Source organism: Oncorhynchus kisutch, linkage group LG21 (assembly GCF_002021735.2).
Source record: "Oncorhynchus kisutch isolate 150728-3 linkage group LG21, Okis_V2, whole genome shotgun sequence".
NCBI classification, from domain to species: domain Eukaryota; kingdom Metazoa; phylum Chordata; class Actinopteri; order Salmoniformes; family Salmonidae; genus Oncorhynchus; species Oncorhynchus kisutch.
Window position 1 is genome coordinate 14,295,165 of NC_034194.2, and position 15,930 is coordinate 14,311,094.

The following is a 15,930-nucleotide window of genomic DNA, read 5'->3' on the forward strand; positions in this document are numbered from 1 at the left end:
ATTTTGTAATGATCTGACGTCGACACATTTTCAGATGTTTTATTTGAACTTTCAAGAAAAGTCAAATCAGAAAAATGCAGTGTGTAACAAAATTGTATAACTTTATTTATTTCACGGACAGTACATCGAACACTATCCCTGCATCTTCTCTAGAACACTAAAATACCACTAATGAATTGAACGTAAGGCAAATGAGCAAATAAAAGTTTCTAAATCAGATGGGGGAAAAAAGTAAATGGAATAAAATCACCAAAACTGCACTGCATTTAACACCAACACACACATTTAAAACAGAAATAATCCAAAGACCAATTAAGGTCTGCTATCCTCTCTAAAGTACTTCCTGTAAAAATACTTCTACAAGCAAGCAAATTAAGACGTGTTTCTTATTATTATAATACAAATAGTCTATATGCAGCTAACCAACACATGTAACCATTCAGAAGTCAATTAAAGCATATCTTCAAATTGGTACTGCATATGAAGCATAAGTATAACACATTTTTACACAGTAGTCACTCCAACAGCACTATAGTTTACTGTTGCACCAAAAGAATAACAGAGTACACAGAGCATAATCTTTAAGCATCCAATATTACCGTTTTATTATTTTATATTCAACAAAAAGGTAACACTAAGGACTGATTGTGCCATTTCTTCAAGAACAATCCTCTTAAACACCTTCCACAAAATCAATACTGTTACGTTGCATAAATGATTGGCGACAGGCGCAGGAATACATAATAGGGGGTTTTAATACTCCACCCAAATTAAACAACATGCCATGAAAGGCACGGGGACGATGCCCAGAACAAATACAAAAACACACTGGGATGCAACCCAAACAAAAGAACGAGGTAAGACCCGTAATAACAATTGTACAAAACACGCAGCACGAAAGCCGAAACAACACAGGTACTCACAGGACCAACGGGCATGGTGACAATGGTGAACAGAGTATATACAATTACTAATAAGGGGAAATGGGAACCACGAGTGCGTAATTAGACAGTTCAGTGAAGCCTAGAAGGCCGGTGATGTAGAGCTCCGGAACTGGTGCACGGAATGAGCAGCAGTACCGGGGGGAATCTGTGACAAACACAGGGGAAATGCTTTATCTTAAAGGACATCTTAAGTTACTGTCACTGAAATGCATACAGTGAAACAGAAAACCAAAATGGCTGTTTGTTATGTATTATACACACACACACACACACATCATACCAAAGATACTGGACATAATGAATTATTAGGAATTTCTCTCTGGAGACAACAGACAACACCGCTGTGACTGCAACGTTGCACTCCAGCTCCGATCATGTTTTTTGAGGTAAGGAAACACACCAAAAAACTAAATGTAGGACAGTATTTACAGGGCGTAAAGTTTTTTTTTAGTACTCTGAAGAGTTATTAACTTACATTGAATGATGTACTTGTAGGGGGTTTAACTGGAACATCAATTACCTATCTAGCTACATTACAAAAGTGGTCTTCACAGGAAACAATATGAATAATATGCTTTAAAATCAGCACTGTTTGCTGACACGCCCACACACATACAATTGGCAAGTCACATTTTTTCCACACACATGTACAATAATCCACGTACAGAACAACGTTCAAATGTAGCCAGGTTACTTGCAGAGAGAGATACTGTGCTCTCACATTCCCATGGTTTCTACCAATGTGAGCGCGATTTCCTGTGCCAGTGGGATCGATGGCGTGGTTCAGGTGTGGAACTACAGGCGAGATGGAGGCACATTCCTCCCCTTTAGGCTGAGGAGGGCGAGGGGGGGGCGACTCTGGGGAGGAGGGACTCTTTAAGACGACTGACTCTGGAACTTTCTCAGCAGGGAATCTGGGGGTCTGGGGTAGTAGCCAGTGGTGCAGGGTTTGTTGGGACAGAACCTGGGGAACTTGTAGTTCAGAGGCAGATCTATGGAGGAGGACGAGAGATTAAACTAGTGAGAATTATGTCATACCAACCAGTTTTGCCTGCTTAGCTAGGACATGTAACCCTCAAAGTTTCCATTCTGCACACATCATCAACAATAGCTAGGAGTGGTCCATGACTAAACATTTTTCTCTCTCTGATTTCTGGAAATTGCGCAAAGCTCTGCCAAAGCAAACCGTCACGAAAAGGAACAAACTGTTTTAGAAAGCACTTCGGCAAACACTTTATTTGGATAGTCCATCTGTAGATGCTCAGTAACATTAAACTATCTATCTATCTATCTATCTATCTATCTATCTATCTATCTATCTATCTATCTATCTATCTATCTATCTATCTATCTATCTATCTATCTATCTATCTATCTATCTATCTATCTATCTATCTATCTATCTATCTATCTATCTATCTATCTATCTATCTATCTATCTATCTATCTATCTATCTATCTATCTACTAACCCTAACCTTAACCCGTATCCAATCCCTAAACATAACCCCTTAACCTAACCATTATTCTAAACCTAACCTTAACAATAACTGTAACCTTAGTAAGCAGTTGCTTATCAACAGTCTATTCTACAGATGGTCATACTATCTGGACTATCCAAATAAAGTGTGACCAGCACTTCTTAGCAAGAATAAGGAACAGGTAGTAGAGGATATCTGGGGTAAAATTACTCTTTAAACTAGCAGAGCACACCTCTCTCAAGACAAGAGGCACTGTGGTCTAAGGCACTGCATCTCAGTGCTAGAGGCGTCACTACAGACACCCTGGTTTGAATCCAGGCTGTATCACAACCGGCCATGATTAGGAGTCCCATAGGGCAGCGCGCAATTGGCCCAGGGTCGTCCCGGGTTCGGCTGGTGTAGGCCGTCATTGTAAAAAATAATATGTTCTTAACTGACTTGCCTAGTTAAATAAAGGTTAAATAAATACATACAGCAATTTGGTAGGTCATTACGCAACACAGTGTCAGTGGGCCCCCGTAGCCCTCTCCTCCCTGTACCTGCAATAGACTCCACACTGGGGATGGCCATGGTGCTGTATTTGTGGATGCTATGGCAGCACCAGGTGAGTTTCTGGCTCTCCTCGTCCCCTTCACCACTCTTGTGTGAGTCCACAAAGTAGGATCCCCACTGTTCTGATGGAGCAGAGGGCGCCTTCATGCCCTGGTCCTGAAAGCACATCACATGGGTTAAAGAGGGAGTGATTCACTGACCAGAAAGAGGTACGGGGCAGCAGATAGCCTAGCGTTTAAGAGCGTTGGGCCAGTAACAGAAAGGTTGTTGGTTCGAATCCCAGACCTGATTAGGTGAAAAATCTGCCGATGTGTCCTTGAGCAAGGCACTTAACCCTAATTGCTCCTGTAAGTTGCTCTGGATAAGAGCATCTGCTGAATGACAAAAACTGTAAATGTAAGTCCTCCTACTAGGGAGGAAACGTGTGGGTAATAATGGATCCACTTTTCAACATTAGAAGCAGTGTGGAGTTGGGTCACTTTGCCAAGAGAAAACCTATACCCTTCTTACTCATACTTATCAGTGCCATTTGTCTAACATGTTAATAACAGGATGTGGTTAACAAGCATGAACAGATAACAAATCAAAACAGAGGTGGCAGAAGAAATGTATAAATCTAAATTAGTCAACTCGTCCAGATACTTCCTTAAAATGGGATTCAGTTCATCTGGGAGAAAGGTCAATGCTTCAAATGAAAATTGTTGCTACTTTTTCCCTCTCTTGGTGGAAAGTGTGATGAAGACGTTATTCTGAATGGTGAAGCTTTTTGACTCCCAATCAGACTTAGAGGCGGAGTTGCTCGCTGAGAAAAACGGTTTATGTTAAAAGTCATCAATAAGATTCGATGAATCCAGGGCATGAAAATATTCTGTCTCAAACTACTGTGCTAACTACTTCTCATTCTTCCCTAGTTTTGAAGCTTTTCTACATGACACAGAACCTCATAATTCATCATTAATAACTGGCAAATTGATGCACAACAGTACATTGCCTATTCACGTGGAAAATTCCCACCAGATATTGAGAGCCAAAATGTAACCAAAAGGAATCTGGGGGAAACTGATGAGAAACATGTTGTTCCAGGCAGCTTTCTGAGACTGTCTAATGTGTTACATACACTTTGGCTGCAGCGGAGCTACAGCTCAGAGCTGACACACCACAGTGGAGAGAGAGAGAAACCTACTGGAGCTTCCAGGAGTCAGAGGATAACAAATTTATCCTAAACGAGGCAAATGGGGAAATCGGTTTTAATAAGGAAAGGTGAAGTGAAAAGAGGAAGTGGAGCGAAGAGAGAAAGAGAAAAGAGAAGAGCGTGAGAAAGAGAGGTAGAGGTAGTGAGTCTATGCCGAGACGATCTGTCCACCGACAAGGCCCTGTGCTCCGATCTGTCTTTAGAGTGCGTTCGTCAATACACTCTGGCTATCAACTCTTATTTCAGAGCATTCTCGTCTGAGTGTGCCAGAGCACAGAATAACTGACAAATTTATGAACGCGCATCACCCGTTGAATATGACCGGTGTCAGTAAACATTGGCCAAAAAATATATATAATTAAATTGTTGCCAGCAGCAGTTAGTCAGCAATGCTCTGGATAACATGAAATTAGCCAGACCAGCTCTGCTAGGATGAGTAAAATGGTCAGAGTGAGGTGTTCTCTCATTTGTGTCTGGAAGTAACTAGCAAGCAAGACAACTTTAGCCAGTTAGCTTGGGTGCTTGACTGCCGTTGCGAGGACGGAACGCTCAGATCAACCCTACTCCTCGGGCAGTGTCTCACGGGTGCTCTCTGAACGCTCCCAGAGCGAAACAATCTGAATTTACAAAACGGCCAATCTGGCAATGCTCAGAGTACATTCCGAGCGCACTCTGGCAATCCAGAGTAAATTTACGGACACACCCTTAGTGGTGTCCTATCCAAACCAGGTGGTTCCTCTCATCGTTCCTGGCAACATATATGCTGACTCACCTAATTCCCTCTCAGGAAGCACTGACCCCTCTGGATATGGATAGACTATGGCCTGGTCAGTGAGGGAGAAGGCAGCACTGACGATATTACATAATAGTTGTAAGAATGTGTTTATAGTTTCCTTCCTTAGCAGTACGTCAACTGCCGTGAGCATTTTCTTTGCCGACTTTCCTGTACTGACACTAGGCAGTAATACAGACTCGTATAAACTTGTTTCAGCATGACCGCTTTTACAGATTTCGCCATTAGCTGTGGAACTGTAATTATACGAAACTGCCACGGAACACTTACAACACTGTAAGTCTTGTGACAGCGCTTACAAAATGAACAAGCCCATGTACCCACTCAGACACGACACAGGCTATGGTGGGTATATTGTGGCATTGAGCAAAGCAAAGGGGCTGGAGGTTGGGAGGATATGTCTTTCAGGGAGCAAGGTAAAAAGGTGGGAGAGCGCTTTGAACGGAAACAGCTGCTTGTGTGAACTAACCTCAAACTTTCCCTTCTTGCCCCGAGGCTCCGCTTGGGCCTCGTTGGTCTTCGCTGCGTCGCACCTCGGGACGCCCTCTCCCTCCATTTCCTCCACGATCATCACCGTCTCCCACTTCCCGAACGTGCTAGCAGGGAACATGTCCGACCGCATGCTATCCCCAAAGTACACCACCTGTATAGGGTAGGAGACAGGATAGACAATGAATGAGGCCACATTCGCAGCCGCTCAGTAACTGAAGTTGACTTTTCTATGTTATAGTAATTACCCCCTCATCTGATTAGTAAAGTGCTGTAATAAAATAGCATTTTTCTTCTGGATTCGTTTCAAGGGAGCGCTCAGCAGTAGTCAAATTCAACAAATCCGACATGTGTCTTACTGCCCCTTAGGGCGAACTAGACCAGACACGATGGGGCTGCAAAAACCCATCACGTCTTCTTTGACCATCATTTCTGGTTTTGTACTCAAGAAAAACACGTTAAGACAGGCTTAGCTGAACAGCGTACCAAAACTGACTGGCAACCCATTTCCTTACTTTTGAAACCATTGAAATGCATAATAGTTGAATTCCTTGCAAACCCAGTGGAAACAAAGGGTTAAGAAGAGTGTCAGATTAGGGAACAACTAGAGGAAGGAAAAAAACAAGAATGCTGCCATAATGGAAACAGCTCTTTAGAGGAAATAGCTCCTTGAGTTTCAGCACATCACAAAACTCTGACTTCTCAAGGGGTCCATTTAAGGAGAGAAGAAAGGTTATGACCCCAGGCCACTGGTGTCAGTGTTCTATAAGGATAATGAGAAAATCTTGGTCCTAAAGACACACACTTAAAGAGTCCTTCACATAGCTCTCTGTGTGGAATGCAGAGTGGGGTGTATGTGTTTGGGAGGGTGGGGGGGGGGTATAGATGTGGCATCCATAAAGAGGAGGGGGGTGAGGGAGGAGTGGAGGGTCTCTAATGAATTCATGTGGGCCGCAGGCCTCGCTCCGGAAACCCCCCCCCCCCTTCTCAGGCCCTTTACAGAGTCTATGACCAGGCCTCGCAGTCCCACGCATAAATAAACAGGACAGTCGGCCAGCCTGGGGCCCAGCCTGTGGAGCTCTGGGGCTGGGGCGGGCTCAGAGGCATCAGGTTTCCAGGCTTTCCCAGAAACTGGCCACAGAGATGAAGAGAGAGGACTGCTGCGGAGTGCACCGATCGTTTTTCAGCTCCCAACTGCAGCCAGAGGCATTGGATCAGTATGATAAATATTTACAGGGCCAGGAATTCCAACACAGTGGCAAAATATTATAGAGAGGCTTTCATGATAAACAGTTTCATTAGGCTGGGACAGATAATGCAACAGAATTCAGGTTAACTCGGACTTTCTCCATAATTTGTAACTACAGTTGAAGTCGGAGGTTTGCATACACTTAGGTTGGTGTCATTAAAACTCGTTTTTCAACCACTCCACAAATTTCTTGTTATTAACAAACTATAGTTTTGGCATGTCGGTTAGGACATCTACTTTCTAAGTAATTTTTCCAACAATTGTTTACAGACAGATTATTTCACTTATAATAATTCACTGTATCACAATTCCAGTGGGTCAGAAGTTTACATACACTAAGTTGACTGTGCCTTTTAAACAGCTTGGAACATTCCAGAAAATTATGTCATGGCTTTAGAAGCTTCTGATAGGCTAATTTACATCATTTGAGTTAATTGGTGGTGTACCTGTGGATGTAATTTCAAGGCCTACCTTCAAACTCAGTGCCTCTTTGCTTGACATCGTGGGAAAATCAAAAGAAATCAAGACCTCAGAAAAAAGGTTGTAGACCTCCACAAGTCTGGTTCATCCTTGCGAGCAATTTCCAAACGCCTGAAGGTACCACGTTCATCTGTACAAACAATAGTATGCGAGTATATGGGACCACACAGCCGACAGCCTTGGGACTGACAGCCATGGGACCACACAACCGTCATACCGCTCAGGAAGGAGAAGCGTTCTGTCTCCTAGAGATGAACGTACTTTGGTGCGAAAAGTGCAAATCAATCCCAGAACAACAGCAAAGGACCTTGTGACGATGCTGGAGGAAACAGGTACAAAAGTATCTAGTATCTATATCCACAGTAAAACGAGTTCTATATCGACATAACCTGAGAGGCCACTCAGCAAGGAAGAAGCCACTGCTCTAAAACTGCCATAAAAAAGCCAGACTACGGTTTGCAACTGCACATTGGGACAAAGATCGTGCTTTTGGAGAAATGTCCTCTGATGAAACAAAAATAGAACTGTTTGGCCATAATGACCATCGTCATGTTTGGAGGAAAAAGGGGGAGGCTTGCAAGCCGAAGAACACCATCCCAACCGTGAAGCACGGGGGTGGCAGCATCATGTTGTGGGGGTGCTTCGCTGCAGGAGGGACTGGTGCACTTGGATATATTGAAGCAATATCTCAAGACATCAGTCAGGAAGTTAAAGCTTGGTCACAAATGGGTCTTCCAAATGGACAATGACCCCAAGCATACTTCCAAAACTGTGGCAAAATGGCTTAAGAACAACAAAGTCAAGGTATTGGAGTAGTCATCACAAAGCCCTGACCTCAATCCCAAAGAAAATGTGTGGGCAGAACTGCAAAAGCGTGTGCGAGCAAGGAGTCCTATATACCTGACTCAGTTACACCAGCTCTTTCAGGAGGAATGGGCCAAAATTCACCCAACTTATTGTGGGAAGCTTGTGGAAGGCTACCCGAAACGTTTGACCCAAGTTAAACAATTTAAAGGCTACCAAATACTAATTTAGTGTATGTAAACTTCTGACCCACTGGGACTGTGATGAAAGCAATAAAAGCTGATATGAATAATTCTCTCTCCTATTATTCTGACATTTCACATTCTTAAAATAAAGTAGTGATCCTAACTGACCTAAGACAGGGAATCTTAAGCCCAGCTTAATGAGCCCATTGTGCTCCACTGTGTGCGGCCTGACTGGGACAGACAGAGGCCGTGTCCCAAATGGCACCCTATTCCCTACATAGTGCACTACTAGCAGGGCACCGGTCAGAAGTAGTGCACTATTTAGTGAATAGGGTGCTATTTGGGACGCAAACAGACAAGCGGGAGGGGGAGATCACATATCTGACATGAGAGAGCCAGGGAGATAAGGACTATAATCCATGTTACTTAGCAACGCTGCTGATATGCAACTAATGAAATGGTAAGAACACAACTGAACTGCAATATTCTGATGCTGTCTTTCTTGGATTACAGAAATTACGTAATCTTTCAATCAATGTGAATATGTGAAACTGCCAATGTATAGCAAATGCCTTATGATCACACCAGGCTTATACTGCTCTTTTAATTGAATTAAAAAACTAGCGCCATTTCAATCATTGACTCACTGAGTCTGTATGAGATGGGCAGCTCAGTGTATAAGTTGTGATCCTACACATAGCAGCCAGGCCTGTAAAAACTGCTACAGGGGACCTACATGGGACTGTAATCTGCTCTGAATGCCTCCCATTCAGCCGGCCTACTGGCCTACATTAAGTCCTATCAGGTAAAAGTGAAGAGAACCCAAAATGTCGACCGCCTCAGGTCACTCCAGAGTGGCTGCCTTAAAGCTGCCACAAGTGCAGGTTGACACTGCATTCCGCGAGTGCTTTCTCCACGTGGCCCGATAATAGAGGGGGGCATTGAGCGCCCCTGGCCGGGTTGGAGGGGTGGATGTTTGGAGGCGGGAGAGGAAGGAGAGGCTGAGGACGTGGATAATGATCATGCCTGGGTGCACTCGAAGGGGCTTGACACAGCTGTTGCCGGGGCCTTTCCTCAAGAGCTGAGACAGAGCACAAACAGAGTCTCAGAGTCAGATGAGCTAGCTGCCTGCCAGAGATCGTATAGGCTGTGTACGAGGCCATGTTTCCCTCTCCGTCACACCGGTGTAAATCTCCCTGAGCTGATTTATATAGGACGTCCGATCTCTGTGCGTTTGCCAGGAACGGAAGCTCACTGTCCTGTGGATAAACATGGAGACACAGATCCCAGGATAGTATGGAAGTGATGGTTATTTGGATACATGTATAACATTTGCTAGTTACTTCAACAGCTGAGCATAACTTCCTCTGTAAGGACAAGAAAATATTCAACTAACCCATCAAACAAACAATCAATGAATCAACAAATCTAACCTTGGGCTCAGGTTTCCCAGTCATTGTTTTGAGCAGCTGGTGGAGGTGGGGCCAGTTTCCTTGAGAGTACCAGCCAGGCTTATCCAGGGACGGCAGTCCTTCACTCTCCTCCACATCATTCACTGCAAGACAAAGTGAGCAACCTTACCACAGGGTCACCACACGGCTCGACCACGCCGCTCAATGACACGAACATACACGACCACACCGCACAACACACAACCACACCTCAAATATTTCCATAGTTCAATATACAGTACTCTTGTGAGGGATTTAAAAAAATGTTGAAAAGGGCGATTTTTTCACAGGGGAAATGAACCTATTTGGAGCTACTTCCACGAGTATGTTTCCTAAACAGTTCATATTTAGGTCTCAGCATGTGGTCTAATTCTGGATATCTATTTCAGCGGCCATTACATCAGCACAGCAAGGGAAAAACAGTTCTCGGAGTCAAAACAGAGTCATGGGCCTGCGTCCCAAATGGCACGGTATTAGCACACTAATGAAGCATTTAAGGTGGCCCTGGTCAAAAGTAGTGCACTACAGTGCCTTGCGAAAGTATTCGGCCCCCTTGAACTTTGCGACCTTTTGCCACATTTCAGGCTTCAAACATAAAGATATAAATCTGTATTTTTTTGTGAAGAATCAACAACAAGTGGGACACAATCATGAAGTGGAACGACATTTATTGGATATTTCAAACTTTTTTAACAAATCAAAAACTGAAAAATTGGGCGTGCAAAATTATTCAGCCCCTTTACTTTCAGTGCAGCAAACTCTCTCCAGAAGTTCAGTGAGGATCTCTGAATGATCCAATGTTGACCTAAATGACTAATGATGATAAATACAATCCACCTGTGTGTAATCAAGTCTCCGTATAAATGCACCTGCACTGTGATAGTCTCAGAGGTCCGTTAAAAGCGCAGAGAGCATCATGAAGAACAAGGAACACACCAGGCAGGTCCGAGATACTGTTGTGAAGAAGTTTAAAGCCGGATTTGGATACAAAAAGATTTCCCAAGCTTTAAACATCCCAAGGAGCACTGTGCAAGCGATAATATTGAAATGGAAGGAGTATCAGACCACTGCAAATCTACCAAGACCTGGCCGTCCCTCTAAACTTTCAGCTCATACAAGGAGAAGACTGATCAGAGATGCAGCCAAGAGGCCCATGATCACTCTGGATGAACTGCAGAGATCTACAGCTGAGGTGGGAGACTCTGTCCATAGGACAACAATCAGTCGTATATTGCACAAATCTGGCCTTTATGGAAGAGTGGCAAGAAGAAAGCCATTTCTTAAAGATATCCATAAAAAGTGTCGTTTAAAGTTTGCCACAAGCCACCTGGGAGACACACCAAACATGTGGAAGAAGGTGCTCTGGTCAAATGAAACCAAAATTGAACTTTTTGGCAACAATGCAAAACGTTATGTTTGGCGTAAAAGCAACACAGCTCATCACCCTGAACACCTCATCCCCACTGTCAAACATGGTGGTGGCAGCATCATGGTTTGGGCCTGCTTTTCTTCAGCAGGGACAGGGAAGATGGTTAAAATTGATGGGAAGATGGATGGAGCCAAATACAGGACCATTCTGGAAGAAAACCTGATGGAGTCTGCAAAAGACCTGAGACTGGGACGGAGATTTGTCTTCCAACAAGACAATGATCCAAAACATAAAGCAAAATCTACAATGGAATGGTTCAAAAATAAACATATCCAGGTGTTAGAATGGCCAAGTCAAAGTCCAGACCTGAATCCAATCGAGAATCTGTGGAAAGACCTGAAAACTGCTGTTCACAAATGCTCTCCATCCAACCTCACTGAGCTCGAGCTGTTTTGCAAGGAGGAATGGGAAAAAATGTCAGTCTCTCGATGTGCAAAACTGATAGAGACATACCCCAAGCGACTTACAGCTGTAATCGCAGCAAAAGGTGGCGCTACAAAGTATTAACTTAAGGGGGCTGAATAATTTTGCATGCCCAATTTTTCAGTTTTTGATTTGTTAAAAATGTTTGAAATATCCAATAAATGTCGTTCCACTTCATGATTGTGTCCCACTTGTTGTTGATTCTTCACAAAAAAATACAGTTTTATATCTTTATGTTTGAAGCCTGAAATGTGGCAAAAGGTCGCAAAGTTCAAGGGGGCCGAATACTTTCGCAAGGCACTGTATATACAGAACATGGTGCAATTTTGGACACGGCCAAGAAGGCTAGCCTGCTTCCTCCTCTCATACCTCTGTGGGTGCAGTGGCTCAGCCTGGCCCGGTGTAGCCGCGTGTCAAAGTGCGTCCCAAAATGGCACCCAATTCCCTATGTAGGGCACCACTTTTGATAAGGGCTCTGTTCAAAGTAGTGCACTATATAGGGAATAGAGTGCCATTTAGGAAACACCCTCAGCCACCAGGCAATGTTTCGGCTTCTCAGTGAAGAGGAACACTTCATAGAAGTCACAGAGGTCACACATCAATCAGTACAAGAAAGTGTGTCAATGACCTCATAGAAGTATTTACATAAATAACACTCTAGGGTCTTTCCAGGCTTCAGGTACATGGTTTATGTCTTGACGCTCGACAACAGCCAAATACTCTTCACTTAGTCATTCCTAGTTGATTGGAGGGGTTTTGGTTTGGGCTGTTTGGCTGCTGCTTAGCAATAACCCCAGTCTGCTTCAGTTTGAGCAAGGGGGCATTGGAAGACAGCCAAAACAAGATAGAGAGGGGCTGGAATGTAAACCACCACACAACTTCTAGAGCATTACACACACTCTAGAAACTGCAAGGCGGGGAGATCACAGAAAGTTCCTCGAAAACAAATCTAATGTTTAGCTGAAAAGAGAACTCAGTTAAACAGCTAGGGTTTAGGCCTGCTGGAGTCTCCATTGAGTAAATAAACTCAGCAAAAAAAGAAATGTCCCCTTTTTCAGGACCCTACTTTCAAAGATAATTCATAAAAATCCAAATAACTCCACAGATCTTCATTGTAAAGGGTTTAAACATGGTTTCCCATGCTTTTTCAATGAACCGTAAACAATTAATGAACATGCACCTGCGGAACGGTCGTTAGGACACTAACAGCTTACAGACGGTAGGCAATTAAGGTCACAGTTATGAAAACTTAAGACACTAAAGAGGCCTTTCTACTGACTCTGAAAAACACCAAAAGAAAGATGCCCAGGGTCCCTGCTCATCTGCGTGAACGTGCTTTAGGCATGCTGCAAGGAGGCATGAGGACTGCAGATGTGGCCAGGGCAATAAATTGGTATGTCTGTACTGCGAGACGCCTAAGACAGCGCTACAGGGAGACAGGACAGACAGCTGATCGTCCTCGCAGTGGCAGACCACGTGTAACAACATCTGCACATCCAAACATCACACCTGCGGGACAGGTACAGGATGGCAACAACAACTGCCTGAGTTACACAAGGAACGCACAACCCCTCCATCAGTGCTCAGACTGTCCGCAATAGGCTGAGAGAGGCTGGACTGTGGGCTTGTAGGCTTGTTGTAAGGCAGGTCCTCACCAGACATCACCGGAAATAACGTTGCCTATGGGCACAAACCCACCGTCGCTGGACCAGACAGGACTGGCAAAAAGCACTTTTCACTGACGAGTCGTGGTTTTGTGTCACCAGGGGTGATGGTCGGATTCGTGTTTATCGTCGAAAATAAACGCAGTTGACAGTGAGAGGACGTTTCTTTTTTTGCTGAGTTTAGTACCTTATAAACTGGGTGGGTCGAGTCCTGAATGCTGATTGGCTGACAGCCATGGTATATCAGACCGTATACCACGGGTATGACAAAACATGTATTTTTACTGCTATGATTATGTGGGTAACCTGTTTATAATACTATTAAGGCACCTCGGGGGTTTGTGACATATGACCAATATACCACAGCTAAGGGCTGTGTCCAGGCACTCCGCGTTGCGTTGTGTGTAAGAACAGCCCTTAGCTGTGGTATACTGACCATATACCACACCTCCTCGAACCTTATTGCTAAAGTATACCCTTTGCTGCCCAGCTTTTAGGAAGCCTGCACTTTGAAGTGGGTGACTGGACAGGAGAAGAAAACAGTCTTTATGAGACTGATGGGCGCTTAAGACCAGCAGCAAGAGAACCTCTACCTTCTTTTTTAGAAAAAGACAGTCCTTGACAGAGTGGGCTGCACCAGGTTCACGCTAAGGTTAAATATGCTATAAATATTGTGGCAGAAGAGAGAGACAAAGCACAGACTTTAGTTTGTGCAATTCAGTTAGTCACACACACACACACACACACAAACACACACACACACACACACACACACACACACACACACACACACACACACACACACACACACACACACACACACACACACACACACACACACACACACACACACACAGTATAACAGCTGTGAGGATGCAGGGACCTTAAGAGAAAGTGGAATGAGGAGTATGTGGTCTCTGGAACCCCAGAAAAACTGAGCAAAGAAACACACAGGCGCGCGTGCACAAAGAATACCGGTCACCTGTTAGGATGTGAAATCCTGTGTCGTTTTCACTGTAACCAGGCAAATATTTAGAGAGATCTGGCATCCTCTGGACAAATGGCTGCTGAAGGCCTTGGTCACGTCTCAAATGGCACCCTACTGCCTATACAGTGCACTACTTTTGACCAAGGTCCATAGGGTTCTGTTCAAAAGTAGTGCACTATATAGAGAATAGGGTGCCGTGTGGGATGCAACCCACGCTTAATAAGAGGCTGGGAGGAGTCTGATGCTAGCAGCCAAAGTAAAGGATTGGTTTATAAAACCTCTCAGTCTAATACAGTACCTGGCAGGAACTGAGCTCTTATGAATTATATAATGTAGCTACTCCTGTCCTGTGTAGGAACCCATTTAATGACACACATACAGTATTTGAGCCACTCCATCAAATGAGGCTGATGTTGGAAAAAAATATCTAAATTGAGATTACATTTTTTTTTTAGGTAGGTCCAGAATTAGTGAGCATTAAAATAACCTATAACCTCTTGAATATTTCTGGACATAAAACTGCACACATACACTGAGTGTACAAAACATTAGGAACGCCTTCCTAATATTGAGTTGCACCCCCTTTTGCCCTCAGAACAGCCTCAATTCGTCAGGGCTTGGACTCTACAAGGTGTCGAAAGTGTTCCACAGGGATGCTGGCTTTGTTGACTCCAATGCTTCCCACAGCTGTGTCAAGTTGGCTGAATGTCCTTTGGGCAGTGGACCATTGTTGATACAAACCGGAAACTATTGAGTGTTAAAAACTCAGCAGCGTTGCAGTTCTTGTTGCTTTGCCCATTCACCCTCTGAATGGCACACATTCTCAATCCATGTCTCAATTGTCTCAAGGCTTTAAAAATCCTTCTTTAACCTGTCTCCTCCCCTTCATCTACACAGATTTAACAAGTGACATCAATAAGGGATCATAGCTTTCACCTGGTCAGTCTACTATGTCATGGAAAGAGCAGGTGTCCAAATGCCAACAAATTAAACTGGACTATATATACATACAGTGGGGTCCGAAATGATTGACACCCTTGATAAAGATCAGCAACAAACTATCAAATAAATCATTCAAATACTGAGCTATATTGTATGGTATAGTTTTTAGGGGAAATTATATTATACTAATACAATTGCCTAGAGAAAGAGATTTTGTTTAACAATAAATAATACGTTTTTCTCAAAAGTATATATATATATATTCCACCCGTTTTCAATACCTCACCTTGCGAGGATAACGGGACTGAGACTTGGCCGCAAATGGATCTTCCAGCAAGACAATAACTCCTAGCACACATCAAAATCCACAAAGAAATGGTTAATTGGCCACAAAATCTAAATTTTGCAATGGGCATCTCAGTCTCCGAACCCATTGAAAACCTGTGGTTTGAATTGAAGAGGGCAGTCTACAAGCGCAGACAAAGGATATCAAGGATCTGGAAAGATTATGTATGGAGGAATGATCTAAGTTCCCTCCCAATGTGTTCTCCATCTCATAAAACATTTTAGAAAAAGTCTCAGTGCCGTTATCTTTACAAGGTAAAGTACTGTATCAAAAGATATTGAAAACAGGGGTGTCAATCATTTTGACCCCTACCTTTTTGAGAGAAAAAAAATGTTACCTGTTAAACAAAATATCTTTCTCTGGTCAATTGTAATAGTATAAAATAATATAGTTTCCTCATTTCTTTGGAGCATACGATACAGCTCAGTATTTTAATTATTTATTTTACGGTCCTTTTTTCTCATCTTTATCAAGGGTGTCAATCATTTCGGTCCCCACGGTATATGTGGACAAGATTTC

General features: G+C 43.5%; 1 protein-coding gene across 1 annotated transcript in view; it reads right to left on the minus strand.

Annotated features, from left to right (window-relative positions):
• Positions 1-25: 25 nt before the first annotated feature.
• Positions 26-15,930, minus strand: part of LOC109866463 (5'-nucleotidase domain-containing protein 1-like) — a 54,244-nt gene continuing 38,339 nt past the window's right edge. Inside the window, exons 9-12 of the mRNA XM_020455148.2 lie at positions 9,602-9,723; positions 5,431-5,604; positions 2,964-3,132; positions 26-1,936 (exon numbers count right to left, since the gene is read on the minus strand). Coding sequence (XP_020310737.1) covers positions 1,821-1,936; positions 2,964-3,132; positions 5,431-5,604; positions 9,602-9,723 — 581 coding nt within the window. The 3' untranslated portion in view covers positions 26-1,820. The remainder of the gene's footprint in view (positions 1,937-2,963; positions 3,133-5,430; positions 5,605-9,601; positions 9,724-15,930) is intronic.